Consider the following 21,138-nt stretch of genomic DNA (forward strand, 5'->3'; position numbering starts at 1 on the left):
GTTTTGTATCCACAGGGGGTGACCTCACCTCGGTGGACCCCATGGTCCTGGAGCAGTATGTGGTAGTGGCAGACTACCAAAAGCAGGAGAGCTCGGAGATCAGCCTCAGCGTGGGGCAGGTGGTGGACATCATCGAGAAGAATGAGTCAGGTAGGGGACCTAGACCGACTCCCTCCCCGCCCTCCACTGTCACCAAGCCCCTGGGACAGGAAACACTTGGAAATGCAGAAATTGCAATAGCCAGTCCAGGCTGGCCAGTTTCCACAGATCTGGCTGATGACCTTCTAGAAAGCTACCCCAGTTTGATCACAGTGCTCGAATATCCCACTTGGTCACAACTCGCTGGCATCCTGTTGGGTCAGATATTACTGATCTATTCTGAGGTTCACATTTCATGAACATTCCTTCTGCCTTCAAAGCACTTGGAGACACGGAGTCCAGCATTCCACTGGAAATTGGCTGCTGATTTGCTTTGACTACCATGAGAATCTTGGTGAAGGCTCCATCAGCTGTGAGTTCTGGTAGGACAGACACACTGCCTCAGCCCAACTGCCATCACAGGGACCACTGGTCCTGTACACAGGCCAGCACAGAATGCAGTATGATCTGGACACTTTGCCCAGCTTTCCATCTGAATTCCCCATTTCACAGCCATCCAAGTTGCTTCGTCAAGGTTGATGCTTCAAAGATTAATTGAGATAATACGTAGACAGCACCTAAACCTGTGTTTGGCACACAGTAGGTGCTCAAAAATGTGGGTTTCTTTCCCTTTTGCCTCCCTTAGCCACAAATCAGCCGTTGCACCATTGACGGCGAAGAGCAGGAAGCAGGGGATGAGTGGAAAGGAAAAAGTGGTATAAACCCACTGGCTTTGTTATGGCTCACGTGTGACATTGGCTAATAATATCATCAGCGGGCCAATCTCTGTGATACCCCAGTGGCTAATTAAGGTCCAACAAATAGAAGAAAGACTATGTTTCCAGCAACATTTGGATCATGTTGCCATTAGTCATGAGATCGGTATTAGCCAACCAAAAGTCCTTAATTACACAATGTAGGAACTCTCACCCTGCTTCTCAGCTGGAGAGACCAGGACTCTGAGTGACTTGATCGCTCACTCAAGATCTTGCAACAGGTTGCCAATGTGGAATTCCAAACCAATTCCAGCTGGCCCTAAGGCATGTGACTGCCTAATTCCTGGGATTGAGTACATGCAGATTATGTGGGGTGGCTAGGATGCACCGTGGGGACTAAAGAAGGGAGCGCCCACTCCCCTGGGCCGCTTGCTTGAGTGAAGTCAGGACGAATGTCCTGCCAAGAGGAGTCAGCATGGGTTGCTGGGGACAGGCCTGGTATGTCCAGAGGGCAGCAGCGAAAAAAAGTGTCACAAGGTCAAATGTTCAAATGGCCAACAAACTGGCAACATTTATTTTTAATTATATTTTACTTACCCAAGTAATGCATGGATACATTCTTCTTAAAACCTAATGATAAAATTAGCATCTGTTTCTTCTACTAGCTTCAACCCTAGCCTCCTTTCCAAACCCCAGATAGCTCTTCTGTCGGTTTGATATGAATCCTTCTTGTTAATTATATACACACACCATGTGTGTGTGTGCGTATACATATGCATATATACACACATACATATAAAAACATACATACCTGTAGATATGCACACACACATATTTCATGTGTATATATATAATTTTGTAGGGTTTTTAATCCTGGTGGTATCATTCTAAACATTTTGATCTGCAGCGTGCTTTTGTTTTAATCAACATTTAGCTCTTATTCTTTTAACATCTGTATACTGTTTGACCTGAATAAGCCATATTTTTCTCTAGTTTGAACAGTTACTCTGTGTGCACACTGGTGAGCGTTTCTTTAGATTAGATACCAAGAAGTGGAACTGCTAGACCATAAGATACTCCTATTTTAAATGTTAAGGTACTGCCAAATTACCTGCTTCCAAACTGTGGCCATGCCGCTTGGCTCTCCCTCCGGCAATGCCCGTGGCAGTGGTACACATGGCTAAGAGCTGAGGCTGTGACGCCAGCCTGTGTTCAGATCCTGGCTCCACCACTTTCTCTCTTCGTCGCCTTGGGCAGGTTGCCGCCCTCTCTGAGCCTCGGCCTCCTCGTCTGTAAAATGGGGCAGTGATAGCACGCAGCTCATAAAGCTGTTGTGAGGATCCGGTCAGTAGTGGGGATGAAGCAGTGGGACAGTCTGGCATGTCGTTGCTGTCATTGCTGTCATGACAATTTTCTTCTCCCCCACACAAACACCTGCAAATACGAGTCCTTAGGAAGGCATACAACATATTTTCTGATTCCTGATTTCCCACGGATTTATCAACCCCGTTCATTCTCACACGCCCAAGTTGCCGGTCACCACAATGTGTCTTTGACAAGGAGCATCTGGTCAAGTAAAGCAGAGGTGGCTTCCGTTTCAGGGAGGTCAGAAGCGAAGCCCTTGCTGTAGGACCCGGAAGCTTGCTCAAGAACCTGCCCCTTCCTTCTCCTCTCCTTTGGGGTCTCCAGGGCTTGGAGGTGTGATTTTGGGGAGCAGATCCTGTTTGTTCCTCTATGTTGTGCAGAGCCATTGGGCTCTGTGTTAATTTCCTCTTGCTGCTGTAATCAATTACCACAAATTTAGTGGCTTAAAGTAACACAGATTTACTAGCCTACAGTTCTATCGGTCAGCGTCCAAATGGGTCCCAACGGGCTAAAATCCAGGCATTGGCAGGGCTGCGTTCCCTCCTGCACGTTCTGGAAAGGATCTGTTTGCCTTTTCCAGCTTCTCGAGGCCGCCCACATCCCTTGGCTCGTGGCCCCTTCCTCCGGCTTCAAGGCCTGCAGTGTAGCACCTTACTGTGCCTTTCTTCCAGGGCCACGTCTCCCCACTCTTCTTCTGCCTCTGTTTTCCACATCTCAGGGCCTTGTGGTTACATTGGGCCCACCCAGATAATCCGGGATAATCCCCTATTTGAAGTTCAGCTGGTTTGCAGTCTTAATCCCGTCTGCAGCCTTCATTCCTCTTTTCCACATAACTTAACGCATTCACGGGTTCCAGATTAGGACGTGGACGTCTTTGGGGGTCATTATACTGCCGCTACAGGCGCCTTCAAGCCGTTTCTCTAAGGAGGAAGGGCCTGAGTCTGGGTGAGAGTTCTCTCAAGCAGTTGCATCTGCAGCCAGACTTACCTCGACATGAACACATGCAAAATCAGTGTCCCCCATAAGTTATTAGTGGAGTGGCTTCAGTGCCAGACAGCCATGGGTGCACATCGCAGCTTGGCCACAGCCGTGAGAACTTGAACAGTCTGCTCACCTCTTGGAGCTTCAGTTTCCTCATCCGTGGGGTGGGCATGACACGTGAAGATCATACGAGATAATGCGAGTGAAGTGAGGAGGGCCTCGCGCCTTGGTGAGGGGAGCTACGTCCTGTCCTCTCGTCATTCTGGACGGCCCTTCTCTCCCTGTCCAGACTCAGAGCGGGTTTCTCATTAGCCTGCCTTTGCCCGTTAGCAGTCAGCTGACGTGGGTGGCTGTGTTCCACCAACTGAATGGTGTCTTTTCAGCTCTGCCCTGAGCATTGACTCGCGTAGTGGCCGCATGAAGATATCGCTCAGGCCTCACCCTGGCCCGGCTGACATCTGTCTGCTCTCTCGTTTTCCCAGGTTGGTGGTTCGTCAGCACCGCTGAGGAGCAAGGCTGGGTCCCCGCCACCTGCCTCGAAGGGCAGGACGGTGTGCAAGATGAGTTTTCCCTGCAGCCTGAGGAAGGTAGGCTGGAGCTCGAGCCTCCACCGTGCTGGGAGCCGGCCATCGCCCGGAGCGGCCTCCTCACCCGGCCCCTCCCCTCAGCCTCTGCCTCCGGGTCTCAGCAGCTCGCTGGCTCAGGCTCTGGAGCCCATGGACCCGAAGCCAGGCCGTGGGGTGGGGCTAACGGCAAGTCCGCCCTCTCTTAGGGGCCGTTGGGAGCCACGCAAGGCAATCCTGGCTGGAGGTGGGGCTCTGGCACCTCCATGGGACCCCACTATTCCTCCCTTGAATTATTCTGATGGCCAAGATGCTGGGGCTGCTTCTGGCTCATTTTCAAGACATCTGAAGCCATCTGTAAGATCTCTGCTCTCTCTGTTGGTTGAGTGGCCTGACTGGGTGTCAGGATTGGGGCTGACCCCCACCCTTCACCCACACGCTTCCATGTCCTGGAGAACTTTCCCTTCATGGGCCCCAAGCGGGGATTCCTGCCGTCCCAGAAATACTAAGGCCCAAATGACTCCCTTTCCTCCCAGAAGCATTCCTAAAACCAGAGTAAGGGTTCATCTTAGCCAATAAACAGAAAGGTTTTAGAGCCAGACAGATGTGAATTTGCATCTCAGCTGTACCACTTACTGGCTGAGTCATCTTGGGCCAGCAGCTTAACTTCTCTGTGCCTCAGCCACCTCCTCTAATAATGGAGACGTTGATCTCTACATCATGGGATTGTGTTTTTTTTAATGAGATCCCATATACAGAGCACTTGGCAAAGACCCCAAACAATAAATAAGTAGGAGCAGTTACTGTCATTTGGCTGTGCCTTACGTGGGGTTGAATACTTGGGGCTTTTAGTCGAATGTTTTGAGAAAGAACAAAGCCACTTTAAGTATATGTTTATCGGAAAAGAGGGTGAGAAGAAGGGGGATCTTTCTGTGCTCAAAAGGTCAGCAAAAAATGTGTATGTGGTTTGGTATTTAGTTTGTTTTGGCCAGCACCCCTCAGAGTGAATCATCTGTTGCTTTGCTCTGTTTGTGGGGCCCACCAGCACGAGGGGCTGGGCTGAAACGGGATACTTCAAGAATCAACTCGAGTCAGGGGTGGTGGGGTACTGTGTGGAACCCTAACTCCCTGAGACAGTTATGATGACCACCACAGGCATGCCTCTTTAGGGGACCGATTATTATCCCCATGTTACAGATGAGGAAACAAGGTTCAGAAAGGTGAAGACACTTGCCCAGGGTTACACAGCCAAAAGGTAGGAGAGGAACCACATTTTCCTGAGGGCTTGTACATTTTTCTTCCCTCTGCTATGAGGGCTTCTCTCAGTGCCCCTAAATACGCTAGGAATAGAATTGTGTCGACTGAATGTCTCTTCACTTGAGTTTAAGGTTAATACTCAGGAACTTGGCTTTCCCAAGACACCTGGGGCTTGGCATAGACTCAGAAATAATTCCTGCTAAATGGGAATACGCACTTGGGGCCCCCTTTGCCTCAAGCCGCTGGAAGTGCTTTCCTCTCACCTCTGCCCTCTGCCCTTCGCCTCCACATGCCGCCTGTCCAGTCTCCTGGAGGTACTGGTCTTTGCCCCGGCCCGTGGGCCGCCGCCGGACACTGGGGGATTTGTATGCCGTCAGCTGGCGTCAAGGTGCCTGCCTCGGCGTTTCCTCCCCATTCGGTGTTGGGAACTGGGTCCCTGCGTCTGCATGTGCCCCCAGCTCTGGGACCGCCTGTGCCTGTTGCATGTGAGAAGCAGTGACCTCGTCTGTACCGTGTGTGCTGGCATGCGGGTCTGGGAGGAGGGAGCCTGGGGTATTTCTCAGCCTGGAGCTCTAAAATTTCCCAAGTAAAGAAATGGTCCTGGGGGCCTCTGTAATGCTGAGCCCATGACCTGTTCCTTTCATCAGGCAGGTGGCACGAGAAAGAAACCACATCAAACCAGCTTAAGCAAAAGGGGAAGTGTATTGGCTCATATTGCTGAAAGGTGCATGGTAGGGTTGGCTTCAAGCATGGCTGGATCCAGGGGCTGGAAAATGACATTAGGACCTAGGACTCGCTCTCCCCACCTCTCTGCTCTGTTTTCTACCTTGCTGGCACTGTTCTTTCATGGTGACAGCAGTTCCAGGCACTCTTCAGGGACGTCCACCAAAGAAAGTGCTGCTTCTCCAACACACGTCCTGGGATTGGTTCTGACCGACGAAGTTGGATCATAAGCCATCCCTGAACCAATCATGGTGGCCAGGGGGGGATGTAGCACTTTGGCCCGACCAGGGTCACACATCCTGCCCCTCCCTCCAGGAGGTGGTGAGGTCAGCCTCACCCAAACCATGTGGACAGAGGCTGGTAGTGCCACCAGAGAAGGGGCACATGGATGCTAACTAAGCAGGCAGTATCAGCAGGTCCCTGCCGTGCAGTCTACACAATCTCCCACCCGGAGCTTCGTTGGGGACCACAGAGCATCCCACAGAGCTCACAGGGCTTCTGAGTTCCAGACTCCGCCTGTGCAATTCAGTCGAAGGGCGTGGGCCCCGGCATCCAGGGCCTGCGGGACTGACTGCACTTACTCTAGGACCCAGGCAGCGCCCCTTCCCACCCAGCCAAACCGAGCTTCTGTGCATCCGGTGGATAGAATTACACCCTACACCCCTCCCAGCACCCACCCCACCTGCAGCGTCCGGGAGGGAAGGGTACAGTGCACAGGATATGCGCAACTTGAGTCAGCTCAGCCCCCACCGAGCAGGTCAGGAGGCTAGATCAATAAATAAATACACGCCCTGTGTGTTTTTCCGCCTCCCTCTGCACCAGCCAGGCAGGCCACAGACAGCCTGTGGTGTTTTCCCAAAGAGAGAGCGTCAACCCCGACACACCAGCCGTCACCCCAGCCCACAGCTGGCTCGGTGGCTCCCTGGGGGCTGGAATGTGAGCAACACAGGAAAGCCCCCTCCTCTCTCACTGGCCTCCCCTGGGACACGTCTCTGTTTTCCTCCGTCTCAGCAGCCAGAGCAGACGGTGTTAGGGATAGGAGCCGTTCTCTTGCTCTCTGGAGGGCCCTGCCTGAGTGAGAATGAGCAACCCTCCCAGCAAGCCTGGGCCATCAGGGGGGCTGCTGTGGGAGGGACACAGCTGGAGGCCGCTCTCTGGGAGGAGGATGGGATCGCAAAGATGGTCTCTTGGCTTTGGTAGAGGGGAGCAGAGAGTGAGATGGAAGGTACCCCAGTCACATTAGTGAAAATTGAAGCTTCAGCCTTGGTTGGATCCAGGAGCTTGAAAATAATAAATGAAAAACAAAGCTCAGTTACCACCTAGGTATGAAAAGTGCTCTCCGTCTCCTCCTTGGTGGTGATTTCAGCCTGAAACCACGTGCTGCCAAATCCAGCTCATCCCTGGGCCCCCAACCAGCGAGAACTGCAGGCCAAGGAGGGTGTAACCCCTTCAGCATGAGCACCTTGGCTCCCGCCAGGCCTTCGGGACTTGTTCATTTACTAAACATTGAGTAACTTACTAAATAGTTACTAAGTCTCCCTGGTATGAAGCCCAGTGCTGGAGACAGAGGAATGAACGAGACAGACCTAGGGCCCTGCTGCCATGGTGTTCGTGATCCAGCAGAGGAAACAGACACGAAGCACAAGAAATGAGTAAATTCTGTGGTGTGCTAGAATGTCATTCCTGATCTGGAGGAAAACATAAACCTGAATATTGCATAAGACAAGGTCAAGGCCGGTGACCTTGAAGCGCAGATTTGAGGAAGGTGAGGATGAATGTGTGATGCTGAGGGACTTCAGAGGGATCAGGACCTGCCCTTTGTCCGGTGTCCTGTTACTGTTTGCACAGGATCATCCAGGGCTAAGTGAGGGCCTGGGGGGTACACAGAAATCTCTGGAGGAAATTCTTCCCTCCGATGGACAAGGGCATCTCACAGATCACAGCCTTGGCCATCAGCATCCTGGGACTCTCAGTGACCTTGACTTACCCTATATTCCCTTGTCCCCACAGAGGAGAAGTACACAGTCATCTACCCGTACACGGCTCGTGACCAGGATGAAATGAACCTGGAGAGAGGGGCCATGGTGGAGGTCATCCAGAAAAACCTAGAAGGCTGGTGGAAGATCAGGTACCCGATACAGCTGGGTGGGATTCAGGTCATGTGGGCTCCAGCTGCAGAGAGGGCTGTAAGCGATTGCACATGGGGGGAGGTTTCAGCGTGAGTCATAAAAGGATGCTTCTCCTCTGTGCTATTTGGCTTCCCTCCCAACCCATATCCCTCTCTAAAAACCCATAATAAGCAAAACCTTCTCTAAACACACTGACCACAGATAGCAGTAACCCTGTTGAGCAAGACTGGTCTCCACCTCCAGATGTTTCTCTTAACGAGTAACTGGAGGCTGAAGCTGCCCTGTGTGAGTGAGTGGCCACTCCAGCCCTGCTCTGAGATCAGAACGGCGCATAACACCACATGGACTGTAACTCATCCTAGAGCTGATCATGTGTCCCGATCTCAGAGTCCAATCGTAAAAGCAGGAGGCTGGCATTTCAGACACCTTGTCACAGCTCTTTCCCATATGGGATGGAATCAGAACCTCAGGTGGGGTGGCTAGCTCGTCCTGCTCTGCCTGGGACTTTCCTAGGTTTAGTCATGGATGTCCTGGGAACGCCCTCCTTGGTCACCTTAATGAGCAGGCTGTGACCACAGGAAAGTGGGGCAAGGAGGAAGCGTGAGATCCTGCAGCCCGGTGTCTACACCGTGAGGTGAGGCAGGCCGTTAGGGCCACTCCCACGGGGCTGAGCATGTGGCATGTCATTCATTCATTCAACACACTCACACCAAGAATGTCCTCTGGGCCAAGCCCTGTCCAGGGTGTTGGGGAGTCAACAGTGAGAAAGACACAGCAGTTCACAGCAACGGGCACAGCAGACTGACTCTGACAGGTACAGGGAGTGACGGAGGGGTGCTTGGGCGCCTGTGGTGCACAGAAGAGGGGCTCAGCCCGGGGTCAGGTCAGGAAGGCTTCCTGAGGGAGGGGGCTTCGGAACCCAGGTTTGAAGCAGGAGCAGTGACAGTGGCACTTAACATACATTGAGTGTGTATGTTGTCTTGTTCCATAACGAAAATCCCAAAACTTAGTGGCTCCGGAATGGGGAGTGGCTTAACTGGGCCCCGGGTCCCTCCTGAGGTTGCGGTTGGACGTCAGCGAGGGCTGCAGCCGTCAGAAGGTTTGGCTGAAGCGAGCGAGTGGCAGAGCCAGCGGTTGAACCCGTGCCTTTCTCATCCTGAAGCCCACTCACCACTGTACACGCCGCCTCCACGATGACCGGGCTCATGGCGAGGGCGTGGGTTGTATGTAGCCTGACATTTTTCACTTAGCACAAGCCTTGTTCCCCTTCCGAGGGTGTTGTAAGGTTGACAGACACCAAACTACAGATTTCTATGTCCTTATAAATTTGCTTCCAGTTATAAAGGACCTTTTTATCATTGAAAAACAACACTATTTAGTTGTTAAAGTGATTCTTGACAAAAGATTTGGTCCTGCCGTGTATCGTCTCCAGTCAATTATGTCTATTCAACTCCCCCAGTGGGGCGGGCGCCTGTTTTGTGGGCCAGACCAGAGGAGTGCTGGTAAATGCATAACAACCAGCTCTCCAAGGGAAAAATGCTCTGGAGTTGTGGTGTTTGCCAAGCTCCCTGATATAAATACTCCCACTGTGGCCGATTTCAAGCCACCAGTGTGATGTCACTAAACGTGGAGTTCGGAAAAGGTGTGCACAGTCGGCTGTCTGAAGCTGGTGGGAGCCGGCTCCAGCACACCTGTGGGCCAGGTGGACCCCTCTGGTCCTGCTAGTAACTGAGTTGTGTCATGTGGAGAATTCAGTGACAGTTAGACTCATTGAATTCCTTTTAGAATCACTGAGCTGGTCTGTCAGGGTCTCGGTCACTCTGCAGTTCAGTGACAGCCAGCTGACCGTTGGCAGGCTCTGGAACTTTCCCCCGACCCGCTTCATTCCCATCTGAATGCACATTTAATCTACATGTTAACCAGCGTGATGGAGCCCACCTGTCCATCCCAGGCTTTGTGCCAGGCGCTGGGGCTGCGGGCAAGAGGCAGCGGAGCACAGGGCTTAGGAGCACAGACTGGTGCAGCTGCCGGGTGTGCATCCGTTCCTGCCCCCTCCCGGCGTCAGGGGCTGCAATCCATCAGTCGCTGTCAAGTGTGTAGAACAGGACTGACACAGAGTGGGTGCCCCTGAGTGCCAGTTATCATTGTCATTAATTATTGTTGTCATCGCAGCAATGACCATAGCTTTATGGCTGCTCACCCTTGCCAGGCCCGTTGGCAGTTTGTCCACTTGTCCTTTTATTTCTTCATTCAATTCACTGACACCGAGGCCCCTGACACACAGAGATGGAGGAACCACGGTCCCCGCAGAGCTTGCGTTCTAACTGGGGAGACAGGACCGCCCCAGCCACGCGTCGTTGTGTGTTATAGGTACCAGGATTGCAGTGTGTGCAGGAGACAGTGGGGGCACCGTGGAGGGAGGGCTGCGTCCTCTGGGGGGCTCAGGACAGGCTGGAGAGAGGCAGAGGTCTTAGGCAGAGCTGGGAAGGAGGAACAGGAAGGAGAATGGGAAGGGGCTTCCAAGAGCAAGAGTCGGCGGGGGGCGCGGGGTGAGAGATGCCAGTGCGTTTGCGAGACTGCAAGCCACATGGGGTGGGTGGGACACGGGGGTTGCTGTGAGAGATGAGGCTGGAGAGGCAGGGAGAGGCCAGGTTGGGAAGGCCTTGAATGCCACGCTGAGGGCTTAGGCTTCCTCAAGAGGCAGCCAGCACTGTGCCAGCCTCTGGTCCTGGACAGCTGTCACCCATCGTCCCTGCCGTCTGGGACCCGAAGTGTGATTCACAGTAGGAATGCACTTCCTCCTGTGGGCCTGGCAGAGCAGCCTGACCAGCATCCTTCCTCCTCCCAGGTACCAGGGCAAAGAGGGCTGGGCCCCAGCCTCCTACCTAAAGAAGAGCAGTGGGGAGCCCTTACCTCCGAAGCTGGGCCCCGGCTCCCCCGCCCACGCAGGCGTCCTCGACCTGGACGGAGTCTCCCGGCAGCAGAATGCGGCGGGCAGGGAGAGGGAGCCGCTCCACAACCAGAGGGACGGCCGGTTTGAAGGCCGCCCGGCACCCGAGGGCGACGGCAAGCAGCGTGAGTGATGCCCACCCGAGCTCCCAGCAGCTGAGGGCCTACTGTGTGCCAAGCTCTGTGCCCCGAGCTCCTCACATGCTGTCCCTCATCCTCACAGCAGCCCTGCTGCCCACCCTCCTGTAGATAAGAAAACAGAGGCTCAGAAACCCCAGGGAACTGGTTCCAGATCGTGTAGCCGGCAAGTTGCAGAACCTGAGTCGAGAACCGTTGCTTTCCTGCTCCACACCACGTTCTTTCCGCAATATCGTGATGATCACGACAGCTGCTGTCTCTCAAGCCCCTGCTGTGGGCCAGGGGTCTTATGATTTGTCTCACTGACTCCTCACGACAGCCTCTGAGGGACTTACTGCTGTGTTTTACAGATTAGGAAACAGGGATGGGGTGGTTTGTCTAAGACCCCCAGCCTGTAAACAGTGGGGCCGGGGCTTGACCCCAGCCCTCTGGCTCCAGCGCCAGTGCTCTCTAAATGGCCTCATTTCTGAGCCAGAGGAAGAAAAAGTTGACCCTGTGTTGGATTTCCTCCAACACCAGTTCTTTACACATCCTGCTTTTCAAAGCCTGCCCATTTGTATTTTATCTTGTAACGTTCCCAGCACACCTGCGAGTTGGGTTCTTTATTGTCATCTGCTGCATACCCAGGACTCCAGCCTCAAGCATGTGACCCTGTCCTGGCCGTGCAGGGCAGAGGGAATCTGTCTGTTGAGAAAGAGCTTCCCACCAGCCACAGGGATGAAGTTATTTGCCCCCGGCTGGGCTTCTCCAGCCGCTTATAGTGGCCTTATGGTTAAGGAACTTCCTGAGTCTCTCAATTGTCTGCTTGGCTGCTCTGAGCAAACACTGACATGCCATGGCGAGGGTTCTGGCCAGCCCCTACTTCCTGTGATTCTAATCTATCATGGTCAAGAGCACAGGAGGATTCCCCTTAATACTAGAGAAGCAAATGAAAATCTGGAACCCGACATCTTTTAGGATATAGATTGGAATGCTCAAGCAAAGATCACACAAACACGCGCGCGCACGCGCGCGCGCACACACACCAGTAACAGTGGCTCATGTAATTTAGATGTTTATTTCTTTCACACAAAGCAGTCCAGGTATGTGTCCAGGGCTGCTATAGCAACTCTGTGCAGTCAAGAGTCTTGTTATACTGCATCTACGAGGTGCCCTCATCCACCTGGTCCAGGATGGCTCACCACTAGTCCAGCCAGTGAGGGAGGCAGGGAGAAGTGGAGGACTCAAGTCAGAAGCCGCTGGATTTCCCCTCTCTCACATCCCATTGGCCAGAACGTAATCACGTGGTACTATCTAGCTGCAAAGGAGTCTGGGAAATGTAGTCTTTATGTAGGCAGCTAGGTGTCTGGCTAAAACTGTTGCTATCTATTCTGATAGAAGACAGGGGAAATGGGTATTTAAGAGATGAGCAGTCTCCTCCACACCCTAACTGCTGGACCACCCGACTGTGTAGACCAGTGCTGAGTCAGCTCTGGCAGCGGATGGGGTGACTGCCTCAATGTTCTGCCTTTAGCCAGGAGCCTTGGACCATGGCAGAGTGACCCTCCTCCTCTCCTTGAGACCCAGAGTGAGGGCAGCCCAAGTCCAGAGTGAAAGCCCCTCAAGTCATCAGCCCAAGTTTATTCGGTTCTGTTTGTGTGGTGTTTGAGCTGGTTTGCTGTAGAGCACAGAGCCGAGGCAGTAATGTGTGCTGTGTGCCTGCCACCAGCAGAGAGCCTCGCACCTGCTGTCTACTTTCCTCTCCACCACTGCCCCTGGGAGGTGGCGTCACCCCGCCTGCAGATGAGGGCCTTGGGGCTCAGAGTCAGATCACGTGTTGCAGCCCACCTCTACAGTGCTCCGAAGCCTGCGCTTTTGCCCTTCCGGAAAAGCTGTCGGTTGCTCCAGCACACAGCCCTGCCAGTGGTCCTGGGCTGACTCTCAGCAGCCCCTTCCGAATCGGGCCCTTCCCACAGGAGGGGTCGCAGCAACTCACCATCGCCTGGGCGGGGCATCACACCTGAGCTTCTGCAGGCCAGACTAGGTCTTTCCTGGTGTCCACTGAGGACTGGAACCTGTAGCATTGTGCAGCGTGTGAAGTGAGATCTCCTCTCTTTGTAGGATCACCCAAGATGAGACAGAGACCCCCTCCTCGCCGGGATATGACCATAGTAAGTGGACCCTTGCTGCAGGGGAGCCAGCCCCTGACCTGAGGCTGGCCCTCACGTTCCCCTCACCCTTTCCAGAGATGCTCTTTCCTGTCCACACAGCCTCATGAAGCAGGCCGTACAAGTGCTGGTGTCATTAACAGCTGGGAAGGCTGAGGTCCAGGGGGGAACAGTCCGCCCATGGCTCTGCGAGCATTAGCCCTCAGGATGTGCTCGCTGCTTCCTGAGCCTGCTTCGCTTTCTTAGAGCAGTCTTCTCAAGTAAAGTAACCTGCAACCAAAACTGAGATGAGGCACGAATATCGTTTGTGGTGCTGTTCTGATATTCTCCTTTCATTCTCCATCTTTGATTCTTTAGGTACCTTTCTAGCCCATACTTTGAGAAACAGGCTTTCCTTTTTCAGTGTCTGCCATTCATTGTGCATCTGTCGGGAGCCATGCACTGTGCTGGGTGCTTCCCCACGTTAACTTATTGAATGCTTACAGCAGCCGCACCAGGCAGAGCCTATGATTGTCCCCATTCTACAGGAGATGAAACTGAGGCTCCAGGTGGGGAAGTATTTGCCCAGAGCCACTCACATAATCAGTATTTCTAACCCAGATGGGTCTGACATGCAACCCTGTGTTCTTTCCACAGCTCTTGCTGCCTCTGAAATTCAGAGAATGTTGTCTTGCCCCCAAGTTTCACGATTACAGGCATAAGTCTCCTGTTTCTTCTCGTCACTCTAAAGCTGAAGGGCCAGTGACCCATCTAGGACATGGGTGGTCCTCTTTGTTTTGCCCCTTAGATTCCAAATGGGCCCCCCAGCGCCCCCTGAGGGTGGCTGTGCCCAGTCCCTTAGCGCCGCCCCCGCCCTGCTCCAGCGCCACGGTGGCGCACTTACCTTGAGCTTGTGCTGTGTTTAATCACCCCAGCCTCGAGGTCTCCACCTGCCCAAGCCTCCCATCCCACCCCAGGTGGAGGAAGAGTATTATACCATCGCCGACTTCCAGACCACCATTCCCGACGGCATCAGCTTCCAGGCGGGCCTGAAGGTCGAGGTGAGTGCCCTGGTGTTTCCGCCCACCTGTGACTCTGGAGTCTGAGCACCGCCCTACTTCTCTCACCTCCTGCTTCTCTCACCTCCTACTTTTAGGTTCTTTTTTTTTCTTTGTAACAGCTTTGTTGAGATATAATTCACATACCATACAATTCATGGATTTAAAGTGTAAAATCCAATGGTTTTTAATATATTTCCAGAGTTGTGTAGCTATCACCAGAATCAGTGTTAGAACACTTTCATCACTCAAAAAAAGGAACCCTGGGGCTGGCTGGTGGCATAGTAGTTAAGTTCGCATGGTCCGCTTCAGTGTCCCAGGGTTCACAGATTCAGATCCCAGGTGCAGACCTAGCATCGCTTGTCAAGCCATGCTGCGGTGGCATCCTACATAAAAGAGAGGAAGATGGGCACAGATGTTAGCTCAGCGACAGTCTTCCTCAAGCAAAAAGAAATTGGCAGTAGGTGTTTGCTCAGGGCCAATCTTCCTCACCTAAAAAAAAAAGAAGAAGAAAGGAAAAAGAAACCCTGTACCCATTAGCAGTCACTCCCCTTTCTGCTCAGTCCTTCTTGGTCATAGGGCTCCAGCCCTAGGCAACCGCTCATCTACTTTCTGTCTCTATAGATTTGCCTGTTTTGGACATTTCACACAAGTGGACACATATACTCTGAGGTCTTCTGTGACTGGCTGTGTTCTGTTTTTATCACCTCCTACTGCTTCTTGCCTCTCCTGTCTCCTTGTGCTCCCACTCCTTCACATGTCCACTTTGTTCCCTGAATAAAGGCCAACATAAATCCTTTCTCCTCTTCATTTCTCTTTTCTCCCTGGGTTCGAGCTCAAAGGCGTTCGTTCCCAGGAAAGCCTGTGAGTAACGGGACGGCCGTGAGTGCCGGGCACTACACAAGTGCTGGACGGACAGTGCCTCACTTCGTCATGTAATCGCTCACTCTTGTGAGGCAGGACCCTGACAGCCCCCGTTTCTCAGATGAGGAAGCTCTGGCTTGGAAAAAAGGTGCTGTCTAAGTCACACAGCTAACAGGTGGCAGAGCCAGGATTTGAACCCACGTCAGTCTCCAGATTCGGCCCAGGGGTGTGGACAGCCTGTTGTCATTTATCTGCCGACATCTGGGAACTTCAGGAGGGCAGAGACCAGGGCTGTTCTTCACTCCTGCTTCCCCACAGGCAGCACGGTGCCTGGCACGTGGGAGCTTTGCAATGAATGTTGAATCAGTGAAAACCTGTCTCCCCACAGCCTCCCACTTAACACGCAGAAGGCCTATGTGTGTTTTCTGCATTCTGGCCTTGCTCCACAGCAGGTACTCAGTAAACCCTTCCTTTATGAATGCAGGTTCAGCTGGATCAAGGAAGTAAGGAGTGAATGAGTGATGATTGAGTCCGTGCGCCAGTGTCACACAGTTTTGGAGGGTCTTTACTTGCCCTCTGAGAGGCTTCCAACGCCCCCGCTGTTTCCCTCCAGCTCTGACGCTTCCTGCCTCTCCCTCTCCTCCCGCTGCATCCCGGGGCAGCTGCCCAGGGATCTTGGCAGAAGGCGACTTCCTGAAGGTGCATCCTGGGCCTCACCACCCTTGATTCTGCTCAAGCCTCTCCAGAAACTTCTCCTCAAGCCAGGTGTCCTTCAGCACATTGAAGGAGGGCTGTCTGCCGGGGTTTTTGAAGAACCTGAGCCAAAGCCTCTCAAACTAAATTTTATAAAATGCAAACCCTAATCCGCACAGAGAAACCGATGGGAAAGCAGAAGTACCTCCAAGGCTCAAAAAGGCTTTTTATCTGCTCCTTTTTATTCTTTATCTGCTCCTTTTTTTTTGCCGCCATTCTGGCCTTTCCAACTTCAAATCCACAGACAGAACTCACAAGGCATCTTGCTGGTGCTACACGCTAGTTCTGTGCCCAATTCTGCCACCGTGCTGTTGGAAAACATGCACGTCCTGTTCTGACATGGCATATGTTGCCTCTTTCTTAACGTCTTTCCGCATCAAGAGCTGTTCCTTCTACCTTTGCTGTTCAGCCTATTGCCACTGCTTTCCTCTGAGCCCCACTGGTCCAGCTGACCCTTCCCCCCACCTTACTCTCTCTTCCAGGAATGACCTTCCTTTAACCCAGCTCCTAACCTTCTACCTGCCTTCTCCTAGATGGCACTCAAGGCCATTTTTTGAACTGAATTTGGCATATCAAAACCCAACTCATTCTTCACATCTTTGCTTCCTCTGGGGAGCCTCCCCTGATTCGCACCGGTTTCCCTGCCCTACCCTGTGTTAGCTGCTCTGGGGCCACGTGTTTCAGTTCTTAGCTAAGAGCAGTCCATCGCTTCTGTACATGATGCTTTCTTGACGTTATGAGAATTGAATGTTAGTTTCCCCTCATTCTTCAGGGACTGAGTTTTGAATTGCAGGTTGAAAGTCATCCTCCCTCAGTACTTTGGTTTTTTGGGTTTTTTTTTAAGATTGGCACCTGAGCTAACAACTGTTGCCAATCTTCTTTTTTATTTTCTGCTTTTTCTCCCCAAATCCCTCCAGTACATAGTTGTATATTCTAGTTGTGGCATGTGGGACACCGCCTCAGCATGGCTTGATGAGTGGTACCCTGTCCGCACCCAGGATCCGAATCAGCGAAACCCTGGGCTGCCGATGGAGCGCGCGAGAACTTAACCACTCTGCCGTGGGGCCGGCCCCCTCCCTCGGTACTTTGAATCGATTGTTCCATTTTCTTCTTACTTCTAGCCTTGCTAGTAAGCACTGCTGTCTGTGTGGTTCTTGTTCTCATGTTCGTTATCTGTCATTTCTCTCATTCTTTGAGGAGTTCCTCATTGCCTTTAAAATGCTGAAATTTCACTAAAGTGTGTCCACGTGTGAGTTTCTTTATTTTTATCCTGCTCAGCATGTGGTGGGCCATTTCAGTCTAAGAACTCAGGAGGTCTTCCCAGAAAATTCCTCACTTTTACTTCTTTAAATATTGACTCCCTTCACCCTTTTTATTCTTTCCTTCTGGAACTGCTATTGAACAGATAAGGGAACTTCTGCCCCATGCTCCATGTCTCTTTACTTTTCTTTCAGATTTTCCATCTTTATCCCTTTGTGCTACATTCTGAGAGCATTCTGCTTCATCTTTTGGCTCATTAATTTGCTCTTCAGCATTTCAGTCTGTTGCTTATTTTGTTTCAGCAATTATAATTTTCGTTTCCAAGAGCTCTTATTGATTCTTTTTCATAGTCACCTGTTCTTGTTTCACAATAGCCTGTTTTTTCATGAATTTGATGCCCTTCTATATCTAAGGATATTAAGTATGTTTAATTTAAGCTGCTATTGATATTGTTTATTATTTGTTTCCTCGGTTGTAAATCTTTTGCAGTGGTGTTGGTATTGATTTCAGTTCTTTTCATGGTGTTAGTCCTTGTCTTGGGCTGTGCAAGAAGTGGCAGGGGACAGTTGAACAGCCCAGTTAGGGAGTGTGCACAAGGAGGTGGTCAGCTTCCTCTGGTTTCAGTTCCAGAATGGGGACTTCAGAGCCAGCCACTGAGCAGTGTCGTGTCTCTCTTACCCGGCTCCCAGATTCACTGCTTCCACTTGTGAGCAATCACTTTCTTTACTCCTCCTGCCCTGCAAGAATGGGATACAGGGCATCGTGGGGTCAGCCAGCCTGGCTGCTTCTGCCATGGCATCCCGGGTAACCCCTGTCCCTTGCTCCTGGGCCTCCCTGTTCCCAGGCTCTCCCACCTTAAAGTCAGGTGGGCCTCAGCACTGCTCCCACCTTTTGCAGTAGGACCTCCTGGCCCACAGCCTCCCTCTGCAGCTTCCGTCCGTCAGTCATTCCTCACAATTTCCGGTGCACTGACTTCTCCCCTTCCTCCTTCAGAGCTTCACTTTGTATTCCTTTATTTGTGTCCCTGTATTTGTTGCTTGAAGGGGAAGCTGCTGTTCACTCCATCTCCCGTCTTGAAACCGGAAGTCTGACTTGCATATTATCAATGGGTTTTTTCCCCAGAGAGCTGAAAAACATTATAAAAGCTTCTTCTCCTTTAAGACGGTGAGTTTCCAGCATTTTGTGCAAACACACACCGTTGTTTGAGCATGCTGGCAAACGGAACATTCGCCAATAAGCACCACCACTCCCTGGCTCCGAATGTCCCGAAATCCGCCAAGGGCAGCTCAGGCTGTCACGGACGATGACTGCAGCTGAGGGCTGACTGCAAGCGGTTGGACGTCATGGGGCTTTCTGGCGATGTTGGGGAGTCTCCCTCCTGGCTCCGCCCACTTCAGTCAGAACCGTTCCCGTTTCTTGTTTCTGGCTTTTAGCCTGTCTGCTTTTGCTGAAGCTGATCCAATAAAAAGCTCACATACCCAACATTCTTTTCCAGAAAGCACAGATATAAACCATCCTCGAAACTTCTCTGCTTATTGTTCCATGATGTCAGCCTAGGTTCTGCCAGTGGGAACTGGAGGGACTCACGTGGGAAATAGTTGCTGCTAAAGTTTTTGGCTTACCTGGGTGTTCTTTTCTGGTGATAAATTCTGTATCTTCTGTTTTTCTTCTCCAGGTTTGCTTCCTAGTTCATTTCAATATCATCTTAGCCTTGAGAATTCATTCATGGAACCACGGTGTTCCCACAGTGGTGCCACCAGAAACACCTTAGTTTCTTGCCTGGTCTCTGTTTTATGGTGGTGGTGACGGTGCTGGTGGTAGTGATAGTTTGATGATATAGACACCTCTCTGTGCAGGTACCTTACATACTTGATAGCTCGTCTTCACAGAAGTCCCAAGAGGTCAGTATCTTCAGCCCATTTTATAGATGTACCTGAGACCCAGAGAGATGTACCTGAGACCCAAGGTGACGTAGCTAGTAGGTGGTGGAGCTGGGCTTCGAATCCAGGGCTCTTTTCTTTCCCCCTCGTTCTTGTGAATTTGCATTTGCTTTTATTCATCATCACTCTTGGCTTCTCTCTAATAAACGACAGCTCCCATAAGTCATGATTCAGAACACAAATGTTTAGAGCTTCTGCCATGGTACTCTGCAGAGTGTAAGCTTAGCAAATCTTCATTGATATATTTCATTTTGACTATTGTCCTGTTTTCACTTGCTCACATACTTAAGTGTTAGAGTTGGTGAATTCGCGGATGTGCCGACGATAACTTGTATGCCCAGAATTGCCTTCTGTCGTGAGCAGAGCTACCAAGTGTTGATAAGATGCTGGTCCCCTCCCCTGAAGGGCTTGCGTTCATGAGGACCGTTCCCTGGAGAGGCTCCAGTGGGGCTTGTGAAGCATCCTGCTTCCTCAGTGGTCTCCAGGATCATTTAATAGCTGGTAATGTTTGCCTTCCAGTGTTTACCTGGTGCTGTTGCACGCATCAGCTTCTATGATCATCGTGAAAATCTTGCAAGTGGGTGTTGTTCTTACTGTCACCCCTGTTTTGTGAGGTGGAATCTCAGGCATGTGGCTCGTGCAGGCCATTCAGGCAGGAAAAGGTGGAGCCAGAACCAGAGCCTGGACGGCGGGCCCCAGAGCCCAGCCTCTGCCTCCCCTGCGGCTGCCGTTCTCTCTCCTGAGCTGGGCGGCAGAGTGCAGCGCAGAACCACGCCCTCGGCCCGACTGGCCCCCAGCACTTTCTCACCCCAGGCTCGGCTCCTCCCCACGCAGGGTCCCCTTTCCAGGACACGGTCAAGTGAGCTATGGTGAAAGCACACGCCCTGGAGCCCACCCGCCTGCTTTGACTCCCACCTCCACCGTTGACTGTCTCCGTGACCCTCTGCGAGCTCCCAGCTCTCCTGAGGCTCGGTTCTGCATCTGTAAAATGGGGTGAATATTGCCGTTTCATAGGGCAGTTGTAAGCATTAATCAGATCTCCTCTGCACAGAGCCTCCCAGGGAATTGCAGCATATTGGTCTGCACAGGCTGCCATCACAGAACACCAAGGACTGGGTGGTTTGAACAACAGAGATTTATTTTCTCACAGTTCTCGAGGCTGGAAGTCAGGTTCAAAGTGTCAGCAGGGTTGGTTTCTCCTGAGGCCTCTCTCCTTGGCCTGCAGACGGCTGCCTTCTCGCTTCGTTCACATGTGGTCCTCCCTAATTCTGTGTGTCCTCTGCATCCTCTTCTCCTCTTCTTATAAGGACACCAGCTATATTGGATTAGGGCCCACCCTAATGACCCCATTTATCTTATTTGCCTCTTAAAAGGCCCCATCTCTTGGGGCTGGCCTGGTGGTGCAGCCGTGAAGTGCACACGCTCTGCTTCGGCGGCCCGGGGTTCACCAGTTCGGATCCTGGGTGCGGACATGGCACCGCTTGGCAAAGCCATGCTGTGGTAGGCGTCCCACATATAAAGTAGAGGAAGATGGGCACAGATGTTAGCTTAGGGCCAGTCTTCCTCAGCAAAAAGAGGAGGATTGGCAGCAGTTAGCTCAGGGCTAATCTTCCTCAAAAAAAATATTTAAAAATTAAAAAAATTTTAAAAAGCTCCCATCTCCAAATACCGTCCCATTGTAAGGTACAGGGGAGTAAGGCTTCAACATACGGATTTGGAGGGGACGCCGTTCAGCCTATAACATGCAGCATGCAAACCTTTCACCCACATCAATTCAGCCACACGATACTGAACAAAAAGGAGACAGGAAACAGAAGATCTTAAATAATGTGAGCAGTTCCACCCGCCGTTTCATTCCGTGGGTGTGTGGCCCAGAGCAAGAAGGGGGTGAGATGAAAGTCTGTTTCACGTCCAGCAGCAGCGGTTTCCCTGAGTCTGCACACGAGCTGAGTGTGGCCCGTGTTTAAGGATACACATTTCATACAGTGTGGCCTGTAAACACCAGCCAGCCACCTCGTGTGGTGCTCAACCAAAGGAGCAGCCGTCAAGGCTCGTTTTGGGTATGTGTGGGTTTTGCCTTGTCCTTCTTTAGAATTGTAGCAGACGCTGCTGGTGGCCTGCCCTGCGTCCTGACCCCAAGTTGACCTACAGCTGCACTCAGGTCCCCACAGCTGACAG

At 52.0% G+C, this 21,138-nt stretch overlaps 1 protein-coding gene across 4 annotated transcripts in view; it reads left to right on the forward strand.

The window, feature by feature from the left end:
* SH3PXD2B (SH3 and PX domains 2B) overlaps window positions 1-21,138 on the forward strand; it is a 98,123-nt gene that overhangs the window by 70,139 nt on the left and 6,846 nt on the right. For 2 of the 4 annotated variants that reach the window (XM_070232918.1, XM_070232917.1), the window contains exons 7-13: window positions 16-150; window positions 3,683-3,787; window positions 5,325-5,408; window positions 7,754-7,871; window positions 10,721-10,947; window positions 13,060-13,109; window positions 14,021-14,146. In XM_070232918.1, the coding sequence (XP_070089019.1) occupies window positions 16-150; window positions 3,683-3,787; window positions 5,325-5,408; window positions 7,754-7,871; window positions 10,721-10,947; window positions 13,060-13,109; window positions 14,021-14,146 (845 nt within the window). The remainder of the gene's footprint in view (window positions 1-15; window positions 151-3,682; window positions 3,788-5,324; window positions 5,409-7,753; window positions 7,872-10,720; window positions 10,948-13,059; window positions 13,110-14,020; window positions 14,147-21,138) is intronic. The other 2 variants (XM_023617238.2, XM_070232919.1) reach the window with 1 other exon arrangement.

This window comes from Equus caballus, chromosome 14, assembly GCF_041296265.1.
Source record: "Equus caballus isolate H_3958 breed thoroughbred chromosome 14, TB-T2T, whole genome shotgun sequence".
Lineage (NCBI taxonomy): Eukaryota > Metazoa > Chordata > Mammalia > Perissodactyla > Equidae > Equus > Equus caballus.